The sequence below is a fragment of the Canis lupus genome, chromosome 21 (assembly GCF_003254725.2).
Source record: "Canis lupus dingo isolate Sandy chromosome 21, ASM325472v2, whole genome shotgun sequence".
NCBI lineage: Eukaryota > Metazoa > Chordata > Mammalia > Carnivora > Canidae > Canis > Canis lupus.
The window spans coordinates 20,817,951-20,833,836 of record NC_064263.1 but is presented as its reverse complement, the minus strand read 5'-3'; the positions used below and the strand labels follow the sequence as shown (position 1 = coordinate 20,833,836).

The following is a 15,886-nucleotide window of genomic DNA, read 5'->3' as shown; positions in this document are numbered from 1 at the left end:
TGTTGTATTTGTTTTAATTTATCTCTAGGTTTTTTTTTTTAAGATTTTATTTATTCATGAGAGACACAGAAAGAGAGAGGCAGAGATATAGGCAGAGGGAGAAGCAGGCTCCATGCAGGGAGCCTGATATGGGACTTGATCCTGGGTCTCCAGGATCACGCCCTGAGCCAAAGGCATATTCTCAACCACTGAGCCACCCAGGCGTCCCTATCTCTAGGTATTTTTTAAATTTCTTCTTTGATTTCTTCTATGATGTAGTAGTTGTTTGGTTTTAATACATTGTTTAATCTCCACATATTTGTGGTTTTCCCATTTTCCTTCTTGTAAATGATTTCTGGCTTTATACCATTGTGGTTTGGAGATGATGCTTGATATGCTTTCAGTCTTCCTGAATTTATTGAGACTTCTTTTATGGCCTAAAGTGTGATAGATCCTGCAGATATTATATTACCATGTGCATTTGAGAAGAATATATATTCTTCTGTTTTTTGGATGGAATATTCTGTATTTATCTGTTAAATTCATCTGGTCTAATGCATTGTTGAAGGCTGATGTTTCCTTATTGATCTTCTGTCTGGATGATCCATTGATGTAAGTAAAGTGCTAAAATCCCTTACTATTGTTTTCATTTTCTCTCATTAAGTGTGTTAATATTTGCTTTATATATTCTGGCGCTCCTATTTTAGGTGCATAGATATCTATAAATATTACATCTTCTTACTGGATCAACTGTTCTATCACTATGTAGTGCCCTTCTTTGTCTTTTTTCTTTTTTTAAAAAATTTTATGTATTTATTCATGAGAGACAGAGAGGCAGAGGCAGAAGGAGAAGCAGGCTTGATGCGGGGAGCCTGATGTGGTGGACTTGATCCTGGGACTGTGGGATCACACCCTGAGCCAAAGGCAGATGCTCAACCACTGAGCCACCCACCCAGGCATCCATGTCTTTTATTATAGTTGTTATAAATTCCGCTTTGTTTGATGTGAGTACACTTTCACCAGCTTTCTTTTTATATACATTTGAATGGAATATGTTTTTTTTCTTTATGCTTTCACTTTTAGTCTGTATGTCTTTACTTCTAAAGTGAGTCTCTTGTAGGCAGTATATAGATGCGAATTGTTTTTTATCTGTTCAGCCACGCTTTTGATTGAAGAATTTAGTCCGTTTACATTTGAAGTAATTAAGAGGTATGTATTGCCATTTTGTTAATTGTTTTCTTTTTTTTAATTTTTTAAATATTTTGTTTATTGTTTATGAGAGACACATAGAGAGGGGCAGAGACACAGGTAGAACGAGAAGCAGGCTCCACGCAGGGAGCCCGATGTGGGACTCGATCCTGGGTCTCCAGGATCACGCCCTGGGCTGAAGGTGGGACTAAACCACTGAGCCACCCGGGCTGCCCTGTTAATTGTTTTCTGCCTGTGTGTGTAGTTCTTCTTTTTCTCTCTTCCTTTTGGTTTTATGACTTTTTAAAATAGTATGTTAGATTCCTGTCTCATTTTCTTTGGGTATTTACTCTAAGTTTTGGTTTGTGGTTACTGTGATATTTACAGACATTATTCTATTTATATAATAACAATTTTTAAAAGATTTTATTTATTCATGACAGAAAGAGAGAGAGGCAGAGACACAGGCAGAGGGAGAAGCAGGCTCCATGCAGGGGGCCTACGTGGGACTGGATCCTGGCTCTCCAAAATCACACCCCAGGCTGAAGGCGGCGCTAAATCGCTGGGCCACTGGGGCTGCCCATAACATTGTTTTTAAGTTGGTAGCAACTAATGGTTGAAGACATTTAAAGAGTACATTTTTACTCCCTCCCTAGTTTCATGTTTTTGCTTTTTGAGACTGAGCAAGCTAGAGGGCACGTGTGTGCAAACAAAGGTGGGGTGGAAAGGGAGAGGAAGAGGGTGAGAATATTCAGCTCTGTGACTTCTGCTTGGTACCTTCTTACCACCCTGTGTTTTTGTTGTTACTGAATTTCTCACTGTGTTCATCCAGTCGGCCTCCACCTGTCCTCCCCCAAGTTTGGTGAACGTCTTTATATTCGTTCATTTGAATTCTTTATCAGGTAGATTACTTATCTCCATATCTTTAAGGTCTTTTTCTGAGGTTTTGTCTTGTTCTTTTGTTTGGAGCACTGTTCTGTATCCTCATTTTGCTGGACTCTCTGTGTTTCTACGCATTAGGCAGAACAGCCACCTCTCTGTCTTTAAAGTGTGGCCTTTTGTAGATAGTGATTTCTTGTTCACCCTTGTCCTAGTTCTTAGTGTCTCTTGAACTTCTGTGATTTTTCTAAATGACCTGCTTTATTTTTTGTATGCCCCTATTGCTATGGCCCTACAGGAGCATGTGCCAAGATCTATCAGTGATCCAAGGGGATGGATCTCATTTAAAATAAAAATCTCATTTAAAATAACATTTTAATTTAAATAACTTTAAATAACATTTATAACTATGTGTATTTTGATTTTTTTTTCCTGGTTAAAGACTTTTTAAGCTTCTATAAAAGATAAAAAAGAGCTACTAGGAAAGATGTCAGGGACCCCATCCAGTCATGAAGCATAGTCAAGGAAGGTTTTCTGGAAGAAGTTTCAGATGATGGGAAACCAGACTCTCAGGCAATAGCTCTTCAAGTATGTGAATATATTTGGTCCTGTGTTGCTACAATAGTAATCCTTGCTGGCCTCTAGACTAGATCTGGAGGTGTCCCCTGGACAACAGTTTTAAAAATCAGGGTGCCAGACAAGTGTATATGCTCCTTTCTGGGAAGCTTCATCCAGCTGGAGTGAGGCAAAGGATGTGTGCCAGGATCCTGTCTCCTTGCTTCTGTTTCCTGAGAGTGCTTTCTTTAGCCTCTAGACAGGTGGGAAACCGGAAGCCTGTCCCTCAGGCTGGTGCTTTGGGCTAAGTATTTGGTCTTTTTCACAGGAAGAATTGGGTTGTGTTTCAGTCTGTTGTCTGTGCAGTGCACTGGAAGTGGTAGCCTGACAAGAGCTGTCTTTCTGTCTGTTACCTCTCTGTGGAGCTCACTAACACCAGCCCTCTCAGGCTGCCAGAGCCAATCACATCGAGGAGTATCTGCTGCATGAACCCACTTGCTTTAATTTAGCAAGGCAGCCAGGGAGTGTAGGGGGTGCGCTTGTGTGCCGACTTCAGAAAGACACCAGAAAAATGTCATGACTGCATATGCCCTTGGGCTTCAGCAGTGCAGTGGGAGAGTGTCTCATCTGTCTACACGTACCAGCTTTGGGAGGTAGGAGACTGTTGCAGCCACCCGCACTAGGAGATTTTAGTTAGGGAGCCAGAGAACTCCGTGAAGATACGTGCTTCTCTGTCTCCGCCAGGGTCAGAATGTTGCCACCACCTGTGCTCTCCGCAGCAAATGCCGTGATCCTGCTTGCTCCTCTCTGTCCTAGCTAGGTGGCGGAGGTGTGAGGACCTCCATCACCAGGGAGCTTCTCAGCTCTGCCCTGCTCCTGGTGTCTCCAGATCAGCAAATACATTTATCTGACCTACAGTTTAGGCACTTTGCAAACTGCTGTTTTTTCACTGGATCCCGAGCCAAGCCCTCCAAGAGGGGAAGCTCAGTTTATTAGAGTCCCTGGGGACCCCTGGTTTTCCCAGTCACATGTTCGAGGCTCATCTCTGTCCAGTGCAGATCCCAGGGTCTGGGGTGCCAGATGTGAGGCATCAACTCTTCCATCCCCTGGCAGAAGCCCCTGTCTAGTGAACCCCCTCCCTGCTGAGTGTCTTTGCCCTTGGGGTGGGGATTTTTGCCAGACCCTCTCTCTGCCCTTCCTAGCCATCTCTGGGTGGTCCTTCTATCCTTTGTTGTGGAAAAGCAGTTCATTTTTCAGGTCTTTTTCAGAGGGAACTGATCCATAGGTAGATTGGGTGTGTCGGGAGTTCTGGATCTTACTGTGCCACCAACCTGGATCCTCACTCCCCCTATATTTGGCTCATTTTAAAATTGATTGTTGGTTTTCTTATTGTTGAGTTTTAAGGATTCTTTGTATATCTTGGGTAACCTTCCTTTATGGATGGGGTCTTTTGCAAATATTTTCTCCTAGTCTCTGGCTTGTCTTTTAATTCTCTGGATATTTTATCTCCCAGAACAGAAGATTTTATTGTTAAGGAAACCCAGCTTATCAATTATTTTCACAGATTTTCTCTTTGGTGTTATATCTAAAAAGGTATCACCATACCAGAGGTCATTGAGGTTTTCTCCTGTGTTGCCTTCTGAAAATTTTATAATTCTACATTTTATATTTAGCTCTTTGATCCATTTTGAGTTAACTTTTTTGTGATGAGTGTGAGGTGTGTCTAGGTGTATGTGTTTTTAATGTGGATGTCCAAATGTTTCAGCACCATTTGTTGATGATACTCCATTGTTTTGCCTTTGCTCCTTTGTCAAAGGTCAGTTGACTATATTTTTGGGGTTGACTATTTCTGGGCTCTCTGTTATATTCTGTTGATCCACTTGACTCTTCTTTCACCAACACCATACTTAGACAGCTTTTTTAGAAAGTAACAGTGCAGGTACTCTTTGCCCTGGCTTATGGTGTGACCTCAAGTAGGTTTCTCATCTCTGAGCTTCAGGTCCAGGAAGGGGAGGTTGGAGCTAATCTCTAGCACTTCCTAACATGTGTGCTTCTCAGACCTGGTGAAGGACTAGTTTTTCCAGTTGATAGTCTGCTGCAGACTTAATTTTTGTGAAATACAGTCAAACGACTTATCAGAAGAATGACCAAGTGTTTATATGGTCATAGTGAGGTCAGATTGCTGTACATGTTCTTGACTGCTCACTCGTTCCTGAACCTAAACTTTGTGACAGATGGCTAGGTAGACCACATTTTGGTAATGCTGTTCTTCGCCGTGGGCTCAGGTTGGAAAGATGCCTGACTTGGCCCCGCAGAGCTGCTTGTGAGAACAGGAGCTAAGGTGAGGCCTGGGAAGAATTAGCTTGTTCCAAGCAACACGGGTGTCAGCAGGGTCTCCTTCCTGTCTCTCACAGGATCAGACCCCATTGCTGGGAGCCAGTCTGTCCCTGCCATGTCCTCTTTGTTCAGCACATTCTTCACATTGACCCCTGCCTCCCTCATTCAAAGGCAAGGGAACCACTCTGGGTTGACTGTAGGGCCATGGTGTGGGGGCCCTGAGAATAGACTTGGAGGGTCAAGGTTGGAGCAAGGCCTGCTGCTCCAAATGGGTCTCAACACCATTTCCCAGGGAAAGAAGAGATGGGTGTGAACGGCTGCAGTGGCTGGTGATGCTGATAGATGGGCGCGTGCCAGAGAGTTCCAGCCTTAAAACTTGGAGATTGTGGGACCTCAGCATGTTTGAATCTTTGAATCTTAGAGTCATGGGCTGTCTGAACTGGAACGAACTGCAGGGGTCACTTCATCGTCCAGGCTGGGTTCCCCTGTTCTTCCCTGGCCTCTGGCCCAGGCTTGAGCTTTAAGTGGCTGTTCTGCCTTTAGGCTGGATGCTCTCGTTGCCTGTGCTGTGGGTGAGTAAAGAGGCTCCTTGGATGCCCTTGGCTTACCCTGGATGCTTTTGCTTTATTTTGAAGCTTCAGACACTGTGTACTCCGATTGACTGAGAACAACTCACAGCCTCTTATGACCAAGCTGCAGTGGCTCTTTGCCTTCCTGGAGCATAGCCAGGTAAGTGCAAGGGAAGTTGGGGTCTGAGGACAGGAGGCTCTGGTCTGGCACCCTTCCATTCCCAGGGACCTGTCTGCATCTGGCTATAGGGCCCTCCTCCCTGGTGTAAGGAAGCTCCAAGTTGGGGCTGGCATGGGTTCATGGCTGATTTAGTGCCTTATGGGCTGGGAGAGGGTGTGCCTCCTTGAGTCCCCTCTGTGTCCTGATGCCCAGATCTCTCCCATCAGTGATTTACATCCTTGCATTGGGTGTTGCTTTGCTCATCTGCTGTCATTTTTGAGCACTTGCATTGCTCGGCACCCTGAGGGCTGTGTTTGTTTTGTTCACCGTCTCTGCCCTCATGGAACCTAAAACCCTTGGCCACCGAGTATTATGCAAGGCCCCATGGGGGCCACGGAGATGAGTAATAAGCAGTTCTTGCCTTCATGAAGCTCATAGTCTGGTGGGAAGGTGGATCTGCAGATAACAATTGTAATGCTTGAACAGAGGGAAATGCAGTGTTGTGTGAGTGCAGGGGAGGGGAAAGCTGATTATGATGGGGGTGGGAACACCTCATGGAACAGGTATCCATGCATCTGGGTCTTGAGTTCTTTAAGCTTTTGAGGAGGAAAGGTGTTCTAGGTAGAGGATATGGCAATGAAGAAGAGTCAGGAAAGAAATGGGAGGTGTGTTGGGGAAGAGCAGATTCTAGAGGATGGATTCATCTTCATGAACCTAATGCCAGGCTCATGGGCTACATGGACTTGGTGGGATAAGATGAGTCAGGGACAACTAGGAGGGTGAGGATGTTAGGGAAGACACTAGGAAGCGTGGGACAGACAGTCCCCAGGTACCCTCTGGCGTAGCATGCAGCAGAGCTGGTTAGTGAGTGGCCCTCTGCTCCTGACCCTGCCTCTCACCTGCCTTGGTTCTAGCGGCCTGCCATCTCTCCAGAAAACTTCCTTTCTGCATCCTGGACACCCTGGTTTAGCCCCGGCACCCAGCAGGACTGCTCAGAGTACCTGAAGTACCTGCTGGATCGGTAAGGGAGGTCAGACCCAGCTCTGTGGGGGGGCTTCAGAGCTGGACAGGGGCTCCTGTGGGAAAGCTCATCTCTCTGGCTGTATTGCCTCTCCCTGGAAAGCATTTGGGAAAGGCACGGAGATGTGTGTCATGAGGGGTAGGCTGGGGCTGCACGTGAGGGAAGCCCCGGAGATCCTGATCTGCGCCGTGACTGGGGAAGGGTTAGTGCATGTGTACCCATGTGCTGTGCTTACCTGAGTGTGCGTGTGTGCACGTTCAGCACAGCTCTGGGGGCACGTGCATGTAGATATGGCGCATCTTCACGTGGCAGGGTTGTGTGCCTGCACGAAGGTGGTATGTGGCACGTGTGTTTGGCTTGTGAGTGCATGTGCATGGACATCATTTTGTACATGTATGTGTAGACTGTATGCATACCCACACACACACACGGGTGAATGTGTGGCCCCCAGATAAGATAGATGGCACCATCAGGCCCGAGCCCTGGGAATGGATCCGTGCATATGTGTGAAGGCCCTGTGCTCTCTGCTCCAGGCTACACGAAGAGGAGAAAACTGGGACAAGGATCTGCCAAAAGCTCAAGCAGTCCAGCTCACCCTCCCCTCCCGAGGAGCCCCCCAGCCCCAGTCCCACCTCTGTGGAGAAGATGTTCGGAGGCAAGATCGTGACTCGGATACGCTGTCTCCGCTGCCTCAATGTCTCCTCCAGAGAGGAGGCCTTCACAGACCTGTCCCTTGCATTCCCCCCTACTGAGCGCTGTCGCCGCCGCCGCCTGGGCTCAGTGATGCTCCCTGCAGAGGATGTCGGGGTCCAGGACCCCCCGCCACCATCCCAAGCCCAGGTTCCAAGCAGGGTGGGTCCTCGGAGGCAAAGGAAACATTGTGTCACAGGGGATGCCCCTGCTACTGTCCTGGACATTGAAAGCCTGGGCCCCCAGGGACCTGGGACGCAGAGCAGTGGGGAGAAGGTGGAGAGGGAGGAGGAAGCACAGGAGGAGGAAAGGACCCGGGAGGAGGAGGAGGAGGAAGAGGAGAAGAAGGAAAAAGAGAAGGAGAAGGAGGAGGAGGAGGAGGAGGAAGAAAAGGCAGAGAAGGTGAAAGAGGTCGAGACCACGAAGGAGAAAGAAGAGGACAGCTCGGGGCCGGGGTCCCACCGGGGTGCCGCCCCCGCCGCAGAGGGCTCCCGCTCTGTCCTGGACCTGGTCAACTATTTCCTTTCCCCCGAGAGGCTGACGGCGGAGAACCGCTACTACTGCGAGCCCTGTGCCTCGCTGCAGGACGCCGAGAAGGCGGTGGAGCTGAGCCAGGGGCCACGCTACCTCATCCTGACCCTGCTGCGCTTCTCCTTCGACCTGCGCACCATGCGGCGCCGCAAGATCCTGGACGACGTCTCCATCCCCTTGCTGCTGCGCCTGCCGCTGGCGGGGGGCCGCGGCCAGGCCTACGACCTCTGCAGCGTGGTCGTGCACTCGGGAGTGTCCTCCGAGAGCGGCCACTACTACTGCTATGCCCGCGAGGGCGCCGCCCGCCCGGCCCCCTCTCTGGGCGCTGCCGACAGGCCCGAGCCCGAGAACCAGTGGTATCTGTTCAACGACACTCGGGTGTCCTTCTCCTCCTTCGAGTCTGTCAGCAACGTCACCTCCTTCTTCCCCAAGGACACGGCCTATGTGCTCTTTTACCGGCAGCGGCCTGGGGAGGCGCCCGAGGCTGAGCCCAGCTCCCCCAGAGGCCGGACGGAGCCCACCCTCCACAAAGACTTGATGGAGGCCATTTCCAAAGACAACATCCTGTACCTGCAGGTGAGCGGGGCCCCCCGGGCCCCCCGGGCCTCTGAGTGATCTCCCGGGGCGGGGCCGTCCAGGCCTGCGCAGCCGCCGGCTTAGCGCTGAGCTAGCAACTCTGTGTCTGTCTCCTCCTCGTTCTGCTACCCTTTCACTGGCCACTTCATGCTGGGACTGTTGGTGGACTAGACAGACGTAACCCTTACTTCAGAGGAACAGACGTTCCGTAATTACCAGTTGTTCATTAATACTTGTCCTGAGTGTGTGAAGGGGCACCATGGGGTTGGGTGGTGAAGTCCGGGCTTCCAGCGGGACCCAGGGGCCCCCCTGCCCAGAACCTCCTCTCTGACCCGCAGCGTAGTCACACCAGGACCGTGGACAGCAGTGCCTGGAGTTGGCGTGTGTGTGGGGACACCAGGCCTGCTTTTTCATTTCTGCTGGGCTGTCCAGGCAGAGGCGGGGCTGCGCATAAGGAGCCCCTGAGGCTGGCCTGAGGGGCAGTGAGCTGCACAGCCGTGTCAGGACACCAGAGTGGCCCCCGGGTGGTGTGGTGTGATCCTTGTAGTCCCTGCCCCTCCTGCTCCCTGGTGCCACGTCAGGCCCTTGTCAGTTATTCAGTCTTGCGAGGGGCTGGGAGTTTCTATGGGAAGAAGAATGGGCTTGAAGAGTAGATACGAGGTAGAAGGATGGATGCACCCCAGCCATCCTCCCACGGGCTGGCACACCCAGAGGGCAGAAGCTGTGGCTCCTCTGTGCCATGGGAGACGCTCAGAAATGCTGTGCTGGGTGGCACTGGGGTGGGGGTGGGGGCCAGCGAAGGGAAGACTCTGGTTTCAGAGCCTGAATTTTAAGCTTCCTTCCCCACCCACACGTGTGTTCCAGGAGCAGGAGAAGGAGGCACGAAGCAGGGCGGCCTACATCTCTGCACTCCCGGCATCCCCGCACTGGGGCAGGGGCTTCGATGAAGACAAGGATGAGGACGAAGGCTCTCCGGGCGGCTGCAATCCCGCAGGTGGCAACGGCGGGGACTTCCACAGACTGGTCTTCTAACATGGAGCCTGCCCCAGGCTGCTCCCACCCTTGGGGGTACCCCTGCCAGATGCAGGGGAGGCCCTAAACCTTTCCTTCTGGGGCCTCGGTGGGGACTGAGGCAGAGGCACTTTGCCCGGTGGGGTCTGAGGGGGACTGTGGAGGCAGGTCCAGCCCTGAAGACAGGCCTTTCCAAGGGCAGGATAGGTGGAGAGGAAGCTTCTGGGATGCCGGCCCTCAGCCTGAAGGGTGTGCAGAGACTCAGATTCAGAGGTGAGAGCCGAGCCAAGCCGCTGACACTGGGATCAGCCCCATTAAGATTTTACACCCAAGTGTCCTGGTCAACTTGAAGCAGCTTCCACGGACACACTCTGGGCCTTGTCCCCCGCGTTCCCCACTGGCTACCTGACGGGGCGGAACTCCACAGCTCTAGTGTTTTGCCATCAAGTAGCATTTCCCTCCTAGCTCCTTTCAGACAATCCTGTTGCTCTCTAGTAGAAAAAGCAGAGCAGGATCTGGGGCCTGTGTGTCAGACGTGTGGCCACCTTCTGGGCTCTCTGAGGGAGTTTCAGAGGTACCTGCACCCTCAGTACTTCGAGAGGAGAGTAGGTGGGAAGCCTGGCCGGGATCAGATACTGTCAATGCAGAGAGGGGAGGACAACCCCCCACACACCGCGGGAGACCCTTAATCCTCAAACCCCATCTCCCCTCGCCTGCCTCAGTGCCTGAGATGCCACCATTTGCACCCCCTTTCTGGTTAAGCTAGAGACTCCTTATTTTACTGCGAATATGTTTGTGTTTCTCATGAAGCCATTGTCCGTCCTGAGGAAAGCTGGCTGGCTCAGCTCCTCATCAGTTGGCATTAGAGCGGTGGCCCAGCGGCCGGTGGGGGTGGTTTGGTGAGGAGCAGATACTGACCTCATTGTGCCCTGACACTGCTGTACCCTTCTACGTGGAGAGAAGAGACTCAGGGTCTCAACCGGGAATAAAAATAGATTCTCCGAAGCCTTTAAAGAGGTCATTCTTCCTGCCTCAGTGGCTGTGAGGTCAGCCATGCCTTCTGTTTCTTGCCGTGTCTGGACAGTGAGGCGGGTACACCCCGTGTTAAAGGTGAGGACTGGGAGGACCCAGAGGGCAGAGCGCTCTCATCCTGAGAGGCAGGCGCCCAGGCTCAGGGCTGCCCGATGGGAGAGTGTCAGGGGGACTCCCCAGAACTGGATACCGGCGCTCCCACATTCCTTCTTCCTGCCCTGGGAGAACCTGGCCGGGGTGTGGCCCCTACTGGGACAGACTTGGGCAGGAAGCAACCCCGCCTGGGCGCCATCCCATGGCTGGAGCTTGTGAGGCACACAGGAGCCCTTTCCACCAAGCCTGTACATCTGGGGGAGCAAAGCAGGTGGGGGGCAGGCAGCAAGGCAGTGGTGTTGGGCCGGGGGCTGCAAGGGCTGCCGGCCCGGGCTGTAGGGGGAGGAGTTGGGTTTTGGCCCAACTGTCACAGACCCTGTCCAGCTCAGCTCTCTACACCCCTCGTGCCTTCTAAGATGAATGGGCAGAAGGTACAATTTCCACGTCCTATATCAGGAACACCAATCCCGAGGTAAGGGAGATCCACCCTTGCTCCCAGTGGGGAGAAGGGCCCGGTTACTTCCTATTAAAATGAAAGGACACAGCCTGGGGCCCTGCCGGAAGTGCGTGTTTAAGCCCACGTGAATGTGCAGGTGGGTTCCCCGCCCACCCCAGCCCCTTAGACGACACAGGCTCCAGCAGCCTTCTCTGGTCACTTCTAATGGACTTTATTGTTGTCCCGCTCCGACACCACAGTAAAAAGGGACCTGCAAGCTCCAGGCCTGTACCATGTGTCACCACAGCAAAAACAGGACCCACTGCAACACGTTCCCACCCCTACCCCAGACCTACTCACAGGATAAATACATGTTACAAATTTTTTTTTTAAAGAAAACAGAATAAATTAATAACTTAAGTGATTAGGCACCAACAGTGATTTGAAAAATTAAATGTCAATTTTAAATGGTATCACAGGGCGAGAACCTAAGACTGGGCTGCTGGCCCATTTTCTCCCCGACACATAGACAATTCTGTGCGAAAGGATGCTAGATTTCAAGACATGTATAACCAACACACAAGAATACACACCACCAACTATCACATGACAGCCTCTCAGGGGGGCCCCCCAGCGGGCAGGCAGAGACCTTGGAAAGTCCCACAATGTCGGCCCCGGCCCCGAGGAGGAGGGAGCTTCAGGGCTCAGGTGCCCGGGCCCCCCCCACAGGTTGCAGACGAAGTGCTAACTTGCCTCTGCCCTGTCTGCATCCAGAGCTCTTGTCAATGGGATGTGGGGGGTGGGGGAACCAGCCAGGGCTTGGGGCCAGCCCTTGTTCCACTCACTCCAGAATGGGAAGGGTTGTGCTTCTTGAAGAGTTTCAAAAAGTCAGGCTCGGGGAGGGGACTGGGTTAACTAATGCTCTGGGTGCTGCCCATTCCTGGTGAGCCAGACCCTCAGGAGAGAGGGACTTCTCCCGCCCACCAGCTCAGCCTCCGCACGGAGGCCAAGGTTGCAGAGCCTGCCGAACCCCCCTTTCACAGGTGTTGGCTCCTGCGGGCCCAGGCACCGTGAGTCCTCACAGGAGCCACGTCGGCTGGGAAGGCAGCCCTGGTCTGGGGTTTCTGCCCCTGCCAGGCCACCGGGGGGGGGGGGGGGGGGGGACCTTGATCAGTTTTTAAAACTGACCTGACCACCGAGTAGTTTGAAGCCTGTGAGCCTGTCTCTACCTCTAATAGGCCAGTTTCCTCACACCTCCTTCCACCTCCACCCTAAGTGCTTGGGAGCTGCAGGAATCAAAAGCTGGAATGAGGCCTCCTTGGACATTAGATTTGAACACACTTTCTAAAGACTAACCAGTTTCATTCACCTTGTGGAACGTTCAGGAAGTGCAGATACTCTCGGGGTGTACTGGGGCTGGGGGTGGCACCAAAGCTTGGCCCCAGAGACCCTTCCAAGAGGGCCTTAAAGGGACAAGGTGTCGACCACTGCCCTCAGCCCCAGTCCTTCCTCCACTGGACCCCAGCCCGCTCTCCTTCCCTGGAAAACTACTCCATCTTCCTGCTTCTAAGGCCCATCTCAGCATCTCCTTTCCCCAGACCCCACCTTCCCCTGATCTGCACCAACTTCCTAAGCAGCCTCACTTCCGGTCTCTCTCAGCCATCACCAACATCCCATGCCCCTACCTTCTCAAGTGCACGGGCACACGGATTAATTACTAATTAATTTCCGTGTTCCCAGAACGGGGCCCCGGCAGCCATTAATAAATGCTCGCTGAGTTGAGCTCAACTGATTGAGAGAGGGCTACTGGCGAGAAAATCGTCTCTGCCAGAGTGCGGCTTCGGAGATGACATGGCCAGGTGTGTGCTCTGAGGAGCCCAAGGGAGCTGTAGTCCCCTCCCTCAGACGTGCTGGGAAGGGTTTTTTTGGTTGAAGGGAGGTGGTCTGTTCACCCCAGGGTTGGATGAAACCTCTGCAACCCTGGAGGATTTGGGCAAAAACCATCAACATAAGAGATTCGGCTACCCCCCCCCCCCAGTACAAAGTGCCTGGTGGGGGAGGGCGCAGCTGAGGTGATGACCCTGCCCCAGATCTGAGTCCAACCAGGGAGCAGCAGACGTAAGATGAGCTGGGAAAACACGGCGGGCTCCTGGGAGCACACTCTTCCTGGCAGAAGCCCTGGCCCTCCCCCAATTCCACTTGGCCGCACTGCTTTCCCCGCCATCCCTCACGCTCACAGCTCCTTCACTTTCCGCTCCAGCCTCGGGCCTGCAGCCCCAGGCGCCGCCAGGCTGCCTCCATGGTCTCTATCCTGCCTCCTGCCCATCGATTATCTGCCTGCCCCCCAACTGCCTGTCTCGCAGACACGCACTTCCCGCACCCTGCACCCTCCGCACCACAGCCCTACAACCCTCCAGTCCACGTGCACTGCCTGCCCTCGGCACCCACCTCCCGACTGCACCTACATCACCTAGCCCAGCCGCCTCTGGCGGGGTGCGCCCTGGAGGAGGGCCTGTATGCTCCATAGTTCTGGGGGCCCTGGTCACCCCCTGCTCCTGGTTTGTGGGTACCCATCCCCCTCCTGCTTCTTTCAACCTCCAACAGCTACACTGTGATGGGAGGGGGGAGCACTGCCCAGATCGCCCGCCTTGTGCACCTGGGACCTCTTTCCTGTGTCCCTCAAGACCATCGCTAACCTCAACTCCCATCTTCCAGGCCTTGCCTCTCCCCTACCAAGAATGCCAAGGAGGAATAAGTCCATGTCCACTTTGGTCTGCTGGTCCTGGGCTCCCTGGGTCAGCGAGACGACGTGGCATCTTCTGGGATTGAAGGAGAGGTAGCCCAGTAGCTGGAGGGAAGAGGGCTCGGGGGCCGTGACGGGATGTGAGGTGTGGAATCTGGCTCAGAACCCCAGCCCCTCTCCACGCCTAGTAGGTATTCTGGTCTAAAGGACAGGAAGAGGCTGAAGGATGCTTTTTGGCAATAGCTCTAACTAAGGTGGGTAGAGGCATGGCCATTACTGATAAAAATCAAAGGTGGGCCCGAGTGGGCAGAGGGAGTGCCTCAATCAGGCCCTCACCTCTCAGGAGAAGGTTTCAGGGTCCCAGACATCAAGTGCTTTGAAGGCCAGAGTGGCAGAGTAGAGGGCGCAACGGGAGGGGAGAAGGGGGCGGGTAGATGGGAGGAGCCAGCTTTGGAGATGCTGCCTCCGGGCCCCTCCCCAGGCTCAGGGGCCACTGAGTCACAGCTTAGCGCCCTTGGAAGGTTCCGAGGACTGCCGCACATCTGTCCACTCCTGCATGGTGTTCTGCAGGGCCTGCGTTTTCTCCTTGTCCACCTGAACGTAGTCCACCTTCTCATCGGAAGTGACAGATGACGTGGATGGCTGAGGACAGAATGAGGAGGTGGCTGTGAGTTATCAGTAAGGTGGGGGGCAGGTGTGGGGGCTCTTTCTGAGCTGCCTCAGGAGCCTGTGTCCTGTTTCTGAAAGTGGCTATTAAAGCCCAAACTGCATCATCTTCCTGGTTCTGCAACAGCCTGGGTCAACTCCTGAGTTCCCAGCTCCAAGGGGACCCAGGCCTTCATCTCTGCCTCCACCCACCTCCCTGTGAAGGATTTGCTGGGTGCCAACAAGTGCCAGTCAGAGGGGAGCACTCGCAGTGCCCCGCTGTCTAGACCGGCCCAAAGGCAGTTGAGGCCCCTAGACAGTGATCTCAAAGAGAAGCTCAGGCCTGGGACAAGGGATTCCTGAGTCTCGGATCTGTCACTGATTCACTCGGTAACCCTGAGCGGGCCATGGCTCCTGGGGTAGCTCCATTTGCTCATTTGCACAAGGAGGAGGGACTGGCTGAGAAGGTCCGACAGACCTCGAGGCCTGTGCGTTGAGAGGAGGCATGTGAGCCCTGTAAGAACCATACTAACTGAAAAGTGGTCAAGTGGTACGAGGCCGAGTGCTCAGACACCCCCACCCCACCCCGTACCTTGCGGTGGGGGCTGGGGGAGCTCGGCTGGAAATCCAGGGCCAGGTAATCAACACTGCCCGTGCTCTTCTTCGGGGCTGGACTGTTGGTGCCACTGGGAATGGGAGACGCAGACACTGGATTTTGCTATGAACAGAGGAAGGAAAAACCATTAGTACGTTTAGAAAACGGACTAACCCTTGGAAAAACACACTTCTGGAGTGCACTGGGCCAGGGACTTCCAGGTTCTCATGAAACCCTTGTAACAATCCTGGGATGGAGGTAGGATTAACTACTATTCTTGTTTTTTATTCTTATTTTTTATTTTTTTATTTTTATTTTTTATTTTTTTAAATTTTTTTTTTATTTATTTATGATAGTTCCAGAGAGAGAGAGAGGGAGGCAGAGACACAGGCAGAGGGAGAAGCAGGCTCCATGCACCAGGAGCCCGATGTGGGATTCGATCCTGGGTCTCCAGGATCGCGCCCTGGGCCAAAGGCAGGCGCCAAACCGCTGCGCCACCCAGGGATCCCTATTCTTATTTTTTAAAGCAAAAACTGTGGTTCAGAGAAGTGAGCTGACTTGCCTTGGGGTGTAGAGCCAGTGAGCAGGGATGGGAACCAGATCTGTTTTCAGACTCCCAAACCTGTGGTGTCCTGCTGTACATTTCCGTTACGCCCGGGATGTTGGAAAGTCTCGGTTGCACCAAACCTGCTTCTCTGCACCTCCCTTCCCTGGCCTCCAGTGGGGCAGTCACATGGAAGCCCCTCTTCAAGGGATACACTCTAGGTCCTGTCTCCATCCAGGCATCAAGACCAACTTGTCTAGAATTTTCCAGCACTCCTATTCTGATGTGAATGGCAACAGTCC

The 15,886-nt window shown here is 52.7% G+C and overlaps 2 protein-coding genes across 3 annotated transcripts in view; one reads left to right on the top strand and one right to left on the bottom strand.

The window, feature by feature from the left end:
- The window catches only part of USP35 (ubiquitin specific peptidase 35), a 78,707-nt gene extending 68,206 nt beyond the window's left edge, over positions 1-10,501 (top strand). For both annotated transcript variants that reach the window (XM_025419516.3, XM_025419515.3), the window contains exons 8-11: positions 5,574-5,667; positions 6,582-6,688; positions 7,222-8,485; positions 9,350-10,501. In XM_025419516.3, the coding sequence (XP_025275301.1) occupies positions 5,574-5,667; positions 6,582-6,688; positions 7,222-8,485; positions 9,350-9,517 (1,633 nt within the window). In that variant the 3' untranslated portion in view covers positions 9,518-10,501. The remainder of the gene's footprint in view (positions 1-5,573; positions 5,668-6,581; positions 6,689-7,221; positions 8,486-9,349) is intronic.
- Positions 10,502-11,273: 772 nt separating this feature from the next.
- The window catches only part of GAB2 (GRB2 associated binding protein 2), a 192,365-nt gene continuing 187,752 nt past the window's right edge, over positions 11,274-15,886 (bottom strand). Inside the window, exons 9-10 of the mRNA XM_025419517.3 lie at positions 15,038-15,163; positions 11,274-14,442 (exon numbers count right to left, since the gene is read on the bottom strand). Coding sequence (XP_025275302.1) covers positions 14,299-14,442; positions 15,038-15,163 — 270 coding nt within the window. The 3' untranslated portion in view covers positions 11,274-14,298. The remainder of the gene's footprint in view (positions 14,443-15,037; positions 15,164-15,886) is intronic.